Here is a 15,946-nt window from a genome sequence, read left to right as displayed (position 1 = left end):
CAAGTAAGCCTGACAAGAGGCGGATGGGGAAGGAGACACACAGCGTTGATTCACTGTGTGTCATTAATGAGATCAGACATCACCACTGTAGGTAGGCTTTACATTACAGACCACCTGCTGGTTGGTTGGGTTTTTTATTTTTAATTTAATAAAAGCCCCATGCCCTGGGATGCTGAGCTCTCCCAGACCTCCATGATGGGAGCCAACACTGCCAATGCCTCAAGCAGAGCGGAGCAGCAATTAATGTTCCTTAAATGTAAGAAACTTCTGCCATCTTCAAGATTTAGACCCAGGCATATGTAGGCGTAGGTTGTACAGAGCCCACATGTGCCTCAAGTAGACAAGCAGTGATCTGTAATCCAAACCAAGACTCCAGCCTCCTGATGACAAAGACTGATGACTCAATTCCTATCATGAATCAAGTAGTACCCCTGCTAAGCCATACGATCTTTGATATAAGTAAACAGACCACATCATCTCAACAGCCTGGTAACATGGAAAAATGGAAACATTCAGAGCAATGACAATATTATTAGTTACCTCAGTGTTTGTCAAGGGATGGAAGATAGGATGGATAATTTATTGTTCAGATCACTGCCAAGGAAAAGACATCACCTTTAATCAATCAACAAGCTGGAGTCAGCAAGGAGTGCTTCAAAATTCAGGTGTTTTTACTAATATTTCTGCTGACCAGCAGAGAGACCTATGTCCCTAACTGCCTTCTGATGTTTGTCAAATGACTTGTCTGCAAAAGGTGGTGTCAGATGCTGTTCAGCATTAGCATCCATGGAAACTATCTGAATTGCAAAAATCCTGACAGTGATGTAGCTCTGCCCATGCTCCCTCATCAAAATGTTGTGCTTAATGAGGTCTTGGATTTACCTTTCAATAAAAACCTGGGGCTGGATCCTGAGAAACAGGGCTGGGCCATGTCCTCAGCTCCGTTCCCGGAATTGTCAAGACCCAAAGTTGAGACAACTTTGCAAGCTTGAACCGAGAGAATCAGTCAGACTATTACTCCCGATGAACATGTCATTGTACCTATACTAACGCTTCTTCAAACAGCCCTGCCTGGTGAGGATAAGGCTTAATTATCTCAGCTATATCAATAACACCTCAAGCTAAAAGTCTAGATTAAAAAATTATCTCTAACAAAAAAGGTTGTTTTTTTTTCTAGCTAGTTCTTTCATGGGGTTTTTTTGTTGTTGTTTTTTTTTTTTTTTTAAATGACATTGACAGCTGTGGATACATGTCTCAGAAAGAAGATGCTTTCTTTTTGCAAAAGCTAATATTTGACTGTAGAAAGTTGTAATCATTTAAAAGAGAAAGCTTATCAAGTGTACCTAAGAGCTATTAGCCTTCAAACCTATAATCAGTCCAAAGTAGGAAGAGCCTCTTGATGTCAAGAAACAGCTTGTTTACAGAAGGCTTTTGGCAAAATTAGAGTGTAGTCCAACACTTGGCTTCAGAGCAAACAATCCCATAATGCAGCTAATCAACGGCACCTAACAATAACTCTCTCTGTGGTGACTGCCAATTTATTTTCTCAAAACATTTTGCAAATAATTAATCAATGGTCTCTCTTGGTGTTAAATAAGGGAACGCCACTTATTTCAGGGAGCGAACGGGGTAACAATGTGCTGCTCAGGACAGGATGTAATGCACCGACTCTGACTGCGCACGGAGAGATTTGGTGGAAGAAGGGTGTAATTCGCAATGGCTGCACCAGCAAAAAGGAAACCTTCCTGCCTGGCACCTGCAGAAGATCATCTTACACTCTGAATCATGAGAGTGTATTATTGCTGCAGAATATTTTAATGGTCAGAAAATAATCCAACCACATGATTTGATTCGACTGCTTGCATTAGTGAGTTCCCAATACCCAGCTGGTCGAGAATAGCGTCTGTATATTTTGCTAATGTTTTTCCCCTTTGCTTTCAATGTGCTGGGACAGGATAAAAGGAAAAATATTCCCTTTTCATTAAACCTTTCATAATTTGGAGGTTGGTCAAGCACCTGGCAATTATTTTCTCATTGAAGATAATCAGTCTTAGATTTTAGACTCATGCCTGGAATCATCATTGTTTTTCTTGTCATGCCTTTTTGGCCATGCTGTACCAAAGCCGTGTCTTTAACAAACCCAACACTCCCAGGCAACTGGTCCTTAGACTGAGAGGATCTCTGTTCATATTGTTAAGAACCATGAAGCTGGTTATTGAAAATACTTGGAAATTTGCTGCCTTACTTTTGAGACATTCTCTGTAACACCCACGTAACAAAACCTCAGAGTTAGACATCCATGTTTGCATTTCAAGGATGTCATGCTGGAAGCTATCAGGTGCTATTGTAGTGACTCAAGGAGTAATCTGATGCAGTGTGACTTTAAAAAAAAAATTCAGGATGATTCAGAACATTTAAATGGTGATTTGCAGGGTAAGAAATGTATCGACCACTTGGTATTCTCATCATGTCAAAGACACCTAGGCGTTCAGACCTCTCTGATAATTTACCACAGCCAGACTGAGCCAAGTACTCATTTCACAGACTGCAGAAGAGTTGCTCCCGGTCTAAACCAAGTGTGAATAAGGGGAAAATGAGGCCTTTTACTCCAGTGGCATAATGCAGTCACTGAATCCACATAGCCCCTCTCTTAATCATTGTTTTAACGATTCTAGTACTCAGTCCTCTACTGCTTTCCCTGAGTGCTAACGAGTGACTTGCCCCCTCCAGAGTCTTTCACTTCAAATTGTCTCACATTTTTACCAGCTCTGACAGCTCAGGATAGAAATGTCCACCCTGAACAAGACGGGAAACAGTGGAAAAATCAAACCCTTAACTTTCACATACCAAAACAAGGAAAGCTGAACTTTAATCTGGATCTTCAGCAGACAATATAATCATCTTTGGGAAAATAATTCTAATTTATCAGTTTCACTCATAGAAATGCTGTCCATAACGTCATTAACAGGGCAGACATCCTTCTGTCTTCTAGGGAAACAATGGCCTTTCTATCTAACAGGTTTGTTGCTATGCCCCATAGTATAAAACTGAGCCCTTAATCTGCGAAAGGTGTGCTTCCTGAAGGTGGGGAGTTCCTTCAACTCCAGCCAAATTATTTTGTGGTCATGCCCTTAAACAAGTGAAAACAAACAAACAAAAACCTCCACCCCACCCCACCCCCCCCCAAAAAAAAAACCCAACAAAACCCAACCAAACAAAAAAAAAAAAAACAAAACCCCAGCCATCCCCCCAACTATCCATGGCTGCTTGTTGTGTAAAACTGCAGAGAAATTGTCAAAGAACGGTTAGCTTCATAGAAAAATATGAGTACTTTAATCACAGGCAGGGTCACTGTGACATCACAGGGCCACTGAATCACCAGTGGCATCATTGAAAACCAGCCTAGGGGCAGCTTTGGCTTACACAACCTTGATCACCTCTCCCTCTTGCTTACGTCTGTCACCTGCGACCTCCAATGGTAGCTATTCATCCGTATGACAGGGCAGAACGCCACATCGCTCTTCTCAGTCCCATAGTTCTTCTAAATAACTGGAGTAAAAAAGACTATCCATCCATGCTGATCCCTTGCTTCTCCTCCTACACCTGATGAGTGTCATCACCCCTTCCTTCGTCACACCAGATGACGGGGAAACTGGCAGCAGGCATCTGAAAAAAGGAGCAAAGCTCAAGAGCTTGGTACTCCATAAATGTAAAAAGGGCCCTCCAGAGAAGAGGAGGTATCCCCTTCCTTCTAAAAAAAGCTCCAAGAGAAGGAGAGGCAACTCCTATTGCCCATCACATGGGTTGGGGTCTGTCTTGAAGGCTGTCAGCATCTTCCAGAGTCACTCATAACTGAGGACTGCCAATTCCTCACCGAGTTTTCAACATCTGTAAGGACTGAGTCCTCAATTTCTCAGCATCTCACACAGTACATGAAGGTCACATTGCAGTGTGACACAGACCCAATGACACAAAATGTCTAGACTAAGGAAAATTGACAACCTCCTCCATTTTAAATTTATACCAGATGAAGTGAAACATCAAAGGAGCTCCTTTTAATGGGCTTTTTGGCATGTGGTCCTTTGTTCTTAACAAGTCAGCACCAGCTGCTATGTCCATAATGCCAAGTCAGTAACGTCCCTGGCCAGATTCTTGCCTGATGTAAATCAGTGTCGCTCCTCTGAAGGCAGATATATCTATTGGTTGACATCAGCTGAAGATTTGGCTCCTCATGTTTAGCAGGTGCAAGCTAAAGTAAAGTCTTCTGTGCCATATTTCACATTTCTCCTGTCTTCATCGTCACTACTGCTGTATACATTCTCAGGCTGGAGAGTTAATTAGCATCAGCTGTAGCTACTCAAGTTTCTATACAATAAATTCCATATTGTAAGGAACAGCTTTCGTCTAATTATAACTTGTTCGTGTAAATATATATATATATATATTTCCACACATACACACACTAATCTGCTACTCTGGGTTATTGCATGATGACTTTCCCATAAACAGAAGATGAGGCGAGAACACCAGATAGGCCACATTCATTCAACACAACATTTCAAATACTATTTAGTAATTGATGGTAAATACTATTAATAGTCTTTAGTCTTAAGATTGCCTACATTAGCCCATCCTGATTACCGTGAGTATATATTAGTTTAAAGGTGACCTACAAATATTTTCTTGCTGTACAAGCATCTCAAATACCAGGGGCTTTTCAATGTGTATTTAAAACAAAAACATTCTTTTGTTTTGCAGGTAGCAGCATATCAAAATCCCACAGCACCAGCTGCTCTGATTTTACTCCAATACAAGTGTGTATATATATATACACACACACACATATAGACATGCACAAAAAAATTAAAATAGCTCTTGAAACAAATTAAAGTCTAGTTATTTACCCCTTAGTAAACAAACTTGCTGCTGGCTTTAGCACTTGCTAATAAGACTCTTGCTTAAGAAGGAAACAGAAGCCTATAATCATCTGGGGTCATTCAACACCCCAAAAGCCCAGACCCCATCTCAGTTTTCCCCATCCACTGTCTTGGGTTGCTTTAATTAAGTAAATTATGCTTCCAAGTCACCTCCCGTTCTTTTTGGGAAAAAGTGTTAGCAACTACAATACCAGCTCTCTGATCTGTCTTGTTCACCGATTTAAATGCATTCTTCCCCTTCTTGAGTGTTTCATTCCTGGATTCTGCAGGAGAAGGGATGCAGCCCCTGTGCCCGGCCTGGCTCCCAGTGCCCACACGTGCTGCTGCCCATGGTCACGCCCGTGGTCACAACCAGCATGGCACCATATTCACCTTCCATTGCTGACTCACACATACCTCATAATCCTGATTTCCCTACTTGTGGGTAGTTTACATATGAGTGTGATTCATGATATGACCTTTTGTCATCTCCCCCCACCCTCCTTGCACATCTTCCGCATCTTCTGTATCTCAACGTAGGGCTGCGGGAGCCAGCACAGCACCTACCATCCAAACCGGATTTACATTTCTCTCCACCTCATCTGTTCTTCCTTAACAACTCTGCATGGCAGCTTTGGGCACGACAACAAAAGAAAAACAAAAGTGTAGATGTTATAAAAGCTGAGGTGTTAGCAGAAATTATTTCCGTTTATAACATAGCTGACATTTGTGAAGGTGCTCAGGCATCAAAACATTTATGATTATCTAAGCTTAAACATAAATTTAGATGTTGGCATTTATAATCTTTCATAGTAAAGTGATGATATTGTTTAATCAAGAGGTCAAAATGAATTTAAAGTTGTCCCATTTTCTTCTCTTTGCCCCTTTTTAATAATTCAGCATAGAGCCCAGTAGGTAATATATTGTAAAAGATGGATGGAAAACTAGACATTCATGTGGAATATATTCTTCATGAAAGGTAAGTGAGAAATTAAGATTAAAAAAGCTCCTGTCTTCAGGAGAAACAAGACTAATCTGTTCATTTTTAACTTACCTTGTATTTATGAGACATCAGCTACAGACAGTAAAGGAAATGGCAGCATTCACTTAAAAGCAGCGTTAGCAAGTTCTGACAGCTTGTTAAAAGCCATGACCAAAAGGCAGGGTGATGCACATCGATCACCTGTGACAAGGACCTCATGGAGCTTGGCCCGGGCTTAGCCTTGGTCCTATCTCTGAGGTGGGTTGTGTGGCGCTCGGTAGGCCATTTCACATTAACGGGTACACATTCTTTAAGCTGCCCAAGGGATTTAAATGCTGGCTAGGCATTAAAAATAAACACAATTATGCCCTACAACTCTATGTCCTCCCACAGTTCAAGTCTGACTTCACATGTAACATGGATTTTCCAGCACTTACAAACCAATTTCTTGCCAGATAATGGAAGTAAGGTACCAAAGCAACAGAGTCAGCAGAAGATACAGTCCACAGTGGTGAAATCACAAGATGATATTCCATCCTTGGGACGCTATAACATGAAATATGGCTTTGAACGCTAACTGAGCCTGAGAGATTTGGATTTCGAAGTATAATTACCATCCACGAGCATAGCCTAACATCTACATTTCATTAATATGCCTTAAATATCCTTTTCATATGTGGCACATGGTGGAAATTTATACCTCTGGAGATTATCTGGACCAACCTCCTGCTGAAAACAGGGCCTTAGATTAGGTTATCCAGGTCTATGTAAAGCCAAGTCTTGAATACTTGGATTTGAACATGAAATAGTATGAGTAATACTATAAGTAGAGTCATCATTACTTTAGTGAAGCCACGTGAAAAATTAGAAAAAAGACACTCCAAAGAGGCCATGACTCAACCAGCCCTGCAGGAAACAGCAAACCTGGCCGCAGTACCTGTAAAGCAGAGAAATATTTGGGTGCTCGTTCCACTTCAGATCCTAATAAGGCAGCCTATACATCCTGGAAACTACATTTACAGATTTCATACAGAAAAGTCTAGCCTTGAAAGTAATTTTTTTTTTTTTTTTTTGGTCACGGTGATGTTATTACCACTTGTATTTCTGCTGGCAGGAAAGTATTGCCTACAGCTGCAAACTAATATAAACTCAAACTTTCTGGGTCATCAGAAATGTGATGGACAAAGCGCGCTCTGCTCTATCGTAAGATAACTATGTTAAAGTATTAACACGGCGTCAAAAATTGTTCGCTGCCCCTTCTTTGCGAGTTCTTCTTTTTAAACATTTCATTTCACAAACATTTCACTGCATAAACATATAGCAGACCAAAGCTTAAAGTGAATGGATTTGAGCCAGTAAACATTGGAACAAAAAATATCGAAAGAACTGGGACTCCGTAATGGCATAAAGGACTTTGCTGATGGGTTAGTTACTTTGCTGTGCTTGTAAAGCAGCACCTTGCAATACAGGTCGTGTAATTTTGAGCTCTATACACAGACGGGCCACAGCAAAAAGCAGGAAGTAACTGTGTCCCATTATAGCTTTCATTAGATATTTAAAACTAGTCCAGGAAAAAACCCATATAACAGGCTGTAGGACTGTACCAGATTTCCACCAGAATGGAGTGTTGGACCTAAGAGATCACTTCACTCCCTTGCTTCACACCTTTTCAGAACTAAAGGGAACTCATTTTTTAATTTTCTCCCAGGTTAGAATCATACCAATTGCCTTTCATTTTAATGAGCAGTGCGGACGTCTCATGCATTTAACTAGGTTTCTCAAGATTTGTCACGTTTAATGGCTGACGGCTATGCAAGAGCTCATTACTTTGGGGATCCTGGTGAGAATGACTGTTGTTTTGAAGCATTATTCTGGCTGTTTGTACAAGTTTCACACAGGAAAGTTGCAGTAAGCTGATAAACACCGTCATATATTACAAAGGGTCTGATCAAGAGAAATGTATATCTTTACATTCTACACTATTGCTTACACAAAAGGTGGAAGCAGTTAAAAAGGTAACGCTTCCCATATTTATTTACACCTGTATTCTTGTGTACACAAATGGTGGAAATCATTTATCAAAACCCAGTATTTCTCAGCTGGTTACCTCACTTGTTTCCTCTTTTTAGTAAAACTGTGGAACCATAAGCAATGTCACATTTCACTTTCTAACTACTTCTAGTAAAAGTGATTCTTTCATGACTGCCACTGTATTAGCAAGCCCAAGTCTCAATATTATTCTAATCCTTGTTTCTGTGGTATGTCACAGAGACACCTTAGATGGTGTTGAACAAAGCCTTGAATGCACAGTACTTTCTATGGAAACATTGGGAGGATATTCTTATTTGAAATTAGGATGGCATGCAATGAAGTGCAAAGCTGAAATGCTTAATTCGCTGGTGTCGGTCAGTGGAAGGTCCTCACCAACCCTCACCCCTTTACCTTTCTTCCTTGCTTTAGCACTGGTTGGCATCTTCCCTCTCCTGCTCCCCACTGTGCCGTCTCCCCTTCAACACCAGACAACCTGGATTACACTTAAACATAAAGAAATATTTTATCTCAGGCTTCCTTCAGGAGCCAGCCTGAGGGGTGCTTCACCCTGGAGACCCATGCAGCTTTCATTTAAGGGCCTGACTCTGGAATTACTGACAACGCCGGTTTCTCTGTGGAAATCCTGGCTCTGTTGATAATTTTCTTTAAGGCTAAAGCAGGAGGCCTCTGAATAAAGCAGTGCCTTCTCACTGTTTGCACCTTGATAACTGCAAAAGCAGTTCCACTGATTTCAGGCATGGGAAAGCGAGTGCAGCAGTCACAGCAAGGTGCAAAGGGACGGTGCAGCCCAGGTTTTGTATCCTGTCTAGCCCTTGAGACAACACACAACTTCTTATCTTTCTCTTTTTTTCCCTTTGCACACTGAGAAGATAAAGGTACAAATGAATCTTAGGAAGTAGCCTATGGTCACATACTGACCCTTAGATCAAAAAGGCCATGTAAGAACAAGGTAATTGCAATTAAATGTAGCCCAAGGTCGCAGGATACATGGGGGGTAAGTTCTAACCTTAGTGTTTTTGGTAAAAACCAGACTCGCTCATTGACATTCTTCCCATCCCCACGCCCTTCCTGGAGAGCCAATAAACTCAGCTGTGGTTATTGACGTGCACTGTAAAGGAGCTGCTGCAGCCCAGTGCAGCAGGAGCTATGCCACTCTGGGCATGAGGCAATCCCCACAGTACCTTTCTCTTCCCCGAGAGCAATGTTGCAAAGAAAATTTTACATTTGTGAAATGCTTGGAAATGTTTGAAAGAAATGTGTTAAAGATTTGCAAACCATTTACCTGGAGCCATTAGTTATAAAGGCCTGGGCTTATTACTATAGCCTTCTAAATAAATGCTGAAAATGATCATTTTTAAACACAAGGAGCACAAAACCAAGCTCAGTGCAGCCATCTCCTTCTTAATCTCACACCTTGAATTTCAGCCCTTTCTTTGTAAAGACAGACGTAATTATTTTCAGGGGCTAAGCGCTTGCATGTTGCTGGGAGGAAAAAAATAAGTTATAAATGGTTAAAAATAGAGGTTTAATGCAGAAAACACAGGCAGAGTTTTCTCTATCACCTGATGAGCAGCATGCATCACTAGCATGGTAAATATATTTGTGGTAGTCCTGGAACTGAAAACGTCTGGGTTGTGCTCTGATTCACTGTACCTTCGCAGAAGCAAAATTACTATTATCTGCTCACATAAAATCATTGTGGTGGGTCTGTTCCAGCCTGAACCTCTGCTCCACCAGACTGAGGTTTATAGAAATTACTTACCTGCCTCATCACTTGAATTAGGAAGCTGGAGAGAAAACGTAGTGTCATAGCTGCCACATTGCTTATCGTCATCACCTTTCTTTGTTGCCACTACGTTATTAGGTCCTCTGGGTATATCCACAAATGTTGGGAATTCAGAGACAAAGACACTTTGCGAAGGGTAGTTACTACCCAAATAGCCTTCATTTGTTGTCTCTCTATTAATTACATTATCTTCTGTTAAGTCTGCACTCCAGTTTGATCTGAGTGTAGTCTTGTTTTCTCCTAGGAGCTTTGTCTTATGTATCTCCTCTATTGACTCTCCATTAGCTATGCCATCTACTCCATCTGCTGTTAATCTAGACGAACTGCAATTTATATTGAAGGACAATGCTGATCTATGAATTTTTTGGCATTTAATTCGAGGTTGGTCAATACACACATTGAGTGACTTATCTAAATAATAGATGGTATTTGGACACTGCTGCGAAACCTGCAGGTGGACACATGAGATGAATGAAGGTGGTACTTTCTCTGTCCCATCACTGCTTTGAAGACCCACGCCGTTCTCCTTGTTTCCAGGGTCAAAAACCCGCTTTCGTGGCTCTTCACCTAATTGTGAGCAAGATTCAGAAATCTTTAACGGAGAGAGATTATGGTTTGTGTAACCCAGCGGAGGCCAGCAACGGAGGGTAGTAGGGACTTTGCTTGAGGTGGGGGACATGGCGTTGGGCTCTTGCACAGCCCCAGCTCCATGTGCTGGGTCGCAGGAGCCTGCAGCAACACGCCTGGCTGTGACAGTTATGGAAGCAAACCCTTTCTGCTGTTTTTGACACTGTTTTCCCTCTGTGATGGGAGAGTCCGATGGAGACGTGGTGTCATCTACAGACGCCTGAATTTCTAATCTGCTGGGAAGTACCGTAAATGCTCTATTAATGTTGACTGAACCACGGTTAGCCAAAGATTGCTTTGTGTGATAAGCGCTGGGCTGGGGGATCATGGACTGCATAGGCAAAGCGGGCCAATTTTCTTTTGATTTATTCTCCTCAATCATCTGCACAATTACTATCGGTGAAATCAATTTTGTATTTTGTGATGACAGAGATTCCTGCAAATGAAAAGATTCAAATTATCAACATACGCTATCATAATATATGTAACTGTTTCTCATCTGCCGTCTATCACACTGGCCAGTTTTGTTTGCGATTTAACTTTTTTGTCATTTAAAAACACACGCTCTTGGAATCAGCTCTGAAATGTCTGGGAGACTTCAATGAAAACCTTATCACTCTGGTGCAAAAATATATTAAAATTAAAAATGTGTATTCTACACTATTATTTTCAGTATTTAACCCATTGTTGCAGTTGGGATTTGCGGCCACTATGTTTCTTTAAAAATGGACATGTCAAAGGCAATTGCCAATTTCAGACTCTAAACTGCTCCTTCATGATGATCTGCAGGAATTCAAAACGCATATGGATCATTAGCCTGAAGCTCCATGTGTGCCATCACATGCTGCAGAGGACATGTGGGCACCAGGGTCATGACTGCTCTACAACCTCACCAGTTACAAGCATGGAAAAACTCCATGATCCCTCCCACAAAAGTGATATAATTTCCTATAAGGGCTCTGGGTACTATTTTAATTCATTAGTTCCCTCTTGCTTATCATTACTTGATGGCACCTATCAATGATGTAAAACCACATATGGCCAAGACTGATTGACAGTGGCCCAGATTCATTTTTCCAACCATGACAGTAAACATCTATCTTGATTGACCTTGATAGTCCTACATTACTTCACTCGATGTGATAAAGGAAGTGCTTTTACGTTAAAGCTATCCAACAAACAATAAGCCTCAGTTTAAAATCTCCTGCTATTATCATCCACACGGCTGGTCGCATAAATCACATGGAATAAAGCATCTGGCCTTATCTCATTGCTGCTGTAAATTGGCTGATCAGATTTCTCCTGCCCTGTGTTCCTAGATCTCCCAATCCTCATAGAAAAAAACCCACGGAATTGGCATGCAAATTCGGAGAATTAGCTCCATAATGAAAGCTCAGTCAAGTTCATTTGGGGTTTAGGTGCCTTTTGCCAGCTGTACTGCTCCTGCTTGTTATGAATTCATCTCAGTCATATCTGGGCGTCTATCAGCTGATAATCAATGCCAGTACTTGACAATTATTTCGCTTGTCTTCTTCCTCAAGGAAGACTATGTGAGTGACAGAGTTGTGACCTCCCAGGTGCCACGGTCATCCTTCTTGGGGCTTGGGTGCCAGAGATGGGACCCTGCACCAAAGCCCACATGGAAAACCATTCCTGTGTTCCTGTCCCCCATGCAAGGAAACAAGCCAGAAAACAGGCTCCTTTGTAACTCGTGGGAAGGCTGATCTGGGAGCCCAAATAGGGAGAGTTAGATCAAGCATTTATTAACGAGGTGAAATGCCAGGTAAATTTTATCAACTCTTTAAACCAGCTGCCTGTGGTTTTGACAATTCAATAATTTCACAGCCCCAGGGAAAGCATTTTCTTCCTCCTTTGTTTCTTTCATGGTTTATAACATTTGCCTTATATTTTCTGCACTACATTTACTTCTACCTACAGGTTTAAGACCTTTGCATGCCTTCCAAAACTCTCGACTTCCCTGAGATTTCTACAGGGCACCAAAGAAGAATGTTGCTTGAAATACTTTATTTTGGATGCATTTCTCATGCTCCAGTAGTTGACATTTATTTCTTTTGTTAAGGGCTGCATAGATGGAGACATCCTGCAAGAGTCCAAAGGCATGTCAAAAATGCTCCTGATTAGCTTCAAACTCATGCAGCAATATTTTAAATAATTTGCTTTTCCTTTTTTCTGCTCGAGTATATGTATTATTCCCTCCTCCCAACCTTTGGCAAAGAAATGGATCTTTAAGGTTTGACCAGCTGATCCTGTGCTCGTTGGGAGCTTTCAAGCTTCACTGCATCTTCTGAAAAAAAATATGCACTTGCACAATGTCATTGTGGTGAACTGAAAAAACTCAGGCTTTATCTTGAGAACATCAGTACACTCTGTCTCGGATATTTGGGATACCACTTGATTTAGTCTCCTGAGGTGTTTTTAACAACTTTTTTTCCCCCACAGAACATGCAATTTTTTTCCCCCTCACCAAAAGCACAATGAATCACAACATTTAGCCATCATTTTATTTGGCTTTTCTGCTGCCTAAGCTAAGCCTAGCTAAATAAAACCAAGTCCAAATACACTGCTCAGCAATCAGCAATTGTTTTTTAAATGTGAATGCATTCTGCTGACTGCTATCTAAACATAATTTATTTATTTTACCTTGGTAGAACTTGATTTTCTCTCCACAGCACTCTCCCATTGAAGGCCTGGGCACGTCCTCTGACTGTCAGTGCCCCATTGCTTTTGTGTCACTCCTGGGGAAAAAATGCAGAGAAAGTAACATTATTTTCAATGTCCTGGAGGAGATGAGTTGGAGGATGTGGTTTTAAATGGATTGCAAGCAGGAGGGAAAGAGCTACTGTAAATGATCTGCTTGCCCTGGGATCTGGTTATCGGACGGATCCTATTTCTCCCTCTTCCCAGGAGAGGCACTTGAAACACCCCTGGGATTCTGTTGCAAAGACGTGTTTGTGGACAGCCTTAAATTTGTTCAGGGCTGATCCAAAGCTTGAGCATCTCTGCTTTTGATTTCTGTGGCTTCGGGCATGAGTGTGGAGGAATCGGGGAAGATGGGAAATGCGGATTTCAAGAAATGTCACTTTTGTGTAGTCTGCAGGACTGGGAGCACAAGTGATTTCATTTGAACTAAGTCACCTTCACATTTAAAGAACTACAGTAATTTTAAATCATATTCACAAATTCTATTACATCATAACATTTCTAGTTCAGTGATAACTATTACATCAGTACATCAGTCTCCGATTTTGTCATCTTTTATTTCATGTGAGCACTAGCCTGTCTGCAGCTTTTTACACAGAGCTGATTTCCATTTAACACGGAGCCTGGGCTGTTGCAATGATGCATTACGTCTGTTGTCAACGGTTTTGCCAGAAATTACGTTACTTTCTATTTTGCGATAAGCATCCAAAATTAATTTTCAAAAATTCTCTATTTGGACTGAAATCTCGTGACATCACCGGCTGTTGCTTTATAGCAACAAGTCACACCACTGCTAAGACTTATTTTTTTTCTTTCACTTAGACAGCCTGTCATAGAAGTTGATAATTTTTTACTAAGCAGAATTTCAGTTCACATGTAACATTGTATTAACAAAGGAATATAAATCAGCTCCACTTTAAGAAGTGTTCATTAAAGCCTATCCACCATAGCAGGCCTCATGGCCTCATCCCCTTGGGTGCAGCTAAGGAGTAGAAAGGAAAGAGGGGGAAGGCGTCAGGTCTATCCTCCATCGAGAGATCTCCTTGAGTCCCACCATGGAACACAAATCACAAAACACTAACAGGATGTTTGATGAAACTTCTGCTTTAATGAAGTATACTAAGGTATACTTTAATACTTCACTCGCACAGCCCCAAGATGCCAATGCCACTGCATATATTCATAGCTGGCATGAAAAAAAGAGGTTTACTTTTGTCATTAAGCAAAAGAAGGTCCTGAGCAACAGAGAAAACAGCTGGACTCATCAGCCACAGTAAGGAAAAAAGAGAATCCAGAAAATAGCCGGAGCAGAGGGCCCACTACACATTTTTTGGCAAAGAAATAATGCACTTCTGCAATCAGTGAAAATGCAATGAACCTGATCTAGCACAGGATCACGGTCACTGCTGGCACAAAACATGGGCAAGATGCCCTTGGAGCCTGCTCCTCACCCTGTTGTGGTGCGCAGTGAGAAGGAAGTGCTGTGCTTGCAGTGAGGGACAAAATCCACCTGCGGCCACAAGCAGTGGGATAGGGGTAACTGCTGGGTGAGCCTTATGGAAAGGTTATTTTCAGTGTATCAGGACTCTCACGAGTTGCATGTGAATACCTTCATGATGAAGAGCTGCTACCTATGCTGCTTTACTTTTTAAAACAACTAAATAAGGAATAACTTGCAGAGAAGGATAAAGAAGAAGTTCTTGGATTGAATTAAGGAAAGACCTCAAAAAATCCAAAGGTTTGATAAAAAAAAAAAAAAGGATGTAATTAAAGTGCCAACTTCAACTAAGTTATCAATATTTTCCTCAAACGCTTTACAGTAAGAAAACCATGGTTGTCTCAGATCAAGCCGGAAAGCTACAACAGGAGAACATCAACTTGTGAATGTCAACCAGTGCGCAAGGAAATTCAGAAGGCTGGCTGGAGATAAATCAGATCCAGACAGGCATGTTTTGCCAGATGGCCTTTTATGAATTTCATTCAAATGTATTTTCAGCACAAGAGAAAGGCTGAGTACTACAGGGTCAAACGAGAACAAGTTGTCAAAGTCCACAGAGTAGATTAACATATAATATGTAAATTATTCTCATTGAAGTAACCTCCTGTGATTAGCAATAATCTGTAGGCAGGACCTTCCCATTTCACACAGATCCCTCAGAATAGGTTAGTTAATTCTTGCTTGTTTAACTTTAAAAAGTAGCTGTTTCTGGAGCAAGAGAGAGAGGACAAAGTGAGGTGGGAAGAAGAAGAGGAGGAAATATTTATTTTCTTTGCTAAATCATCCCAGAGTGGAGTTTTGCATTGCATTTTGTACCATATCCTGTGCAATTATATTCTTTTATTACTATGGGAATCCTATTGTCGGAAAACACTCAAACTTTTGGCAAGTCATTTAATCTAGTTGCTGAAATAGATTAAATGGCATTGGTGGCAAAAGCTCTGGTATTTTCTATGGTATTATTAAATCTATTCTTGGAAGCTTCACATTTGTTAATTCATGTCAACAGAACAAGCAAAAAAAACCCCAAAAACTTTAAAAAGAGCTTGAATCTGTGTTTGAAATAAAGACACTTCAGAGAGCCCAAGGGTTTAGCCGAGATGTGTCACACACAGAGTTTTCATACGAATTCTCATTGCTGACAAAACACATTGCACTGTAACTCTTGTTACACAGTAAATGCAAAGTTCAGTTTTTCCCTGGTGCAAAAGCATGAAAGAAATGGCATTTCGAGTACTTTCCATCTCCGTGGGGAGTATGAGAAACTTATTTCTGAGTTTAACCTCCTCAGACCTTCCTTTCCCACCGTGACCCACCTCTCCAGCTTGCAAATGGGAGATGCAATGAGGAAGAGAAGAGCAGAA

At 41.0% G+C, this 15,946-nt stretch overlaps 1 protein-coding gene across 1 annotated transcript in view; it reads right to left on the bottom strand.

Annotated features, from left to right (window-relative positions):
- The window catches only part of C10H10orf90 (chromosome 10 C10orf90 homolog), a 69,922-nt gene that overhangs the window by 23,224 nt on the left and 30,752 nt on the right, over positions 1 to 15,946 (bottom strand). The window contains exons 2-3 of the mRNA XM_075717959.1: positions 13,025 to 13,119; positions 9,713 to 10,799 (exon numbers count right to left, since the gene is read on the bottom strand). Of these exons, the coding sequence (XP_075574074.1) occupies positions 9,713 to 10,799; positions 13,025 to 13,119 (1,182 nt within the window). The remainder of the gene's footprint in view (positions 1 to 9,712; positions 10,800 to 13,024; positions 13,120 to 15,946) is intronic.

Source organism: Pelecanus crispus, chromosome 10 (assembly GCF_030463565.1).
Source record: "Pelecanus crispus isolate bPelCri1 chromosome 10, bPelCri1.pri, whole genome shotgun sequence".
NCBI lineage: Eukaryota > Metazoa > Chordata > Aves > Pelecaniformes > Pelecanidae > Pelecanus > Pelecanus crispus.
Note: the sequence above shows the minus strand (reverse complement) of the source record. Positions and strands in the feature narration are given on the sequence as shown.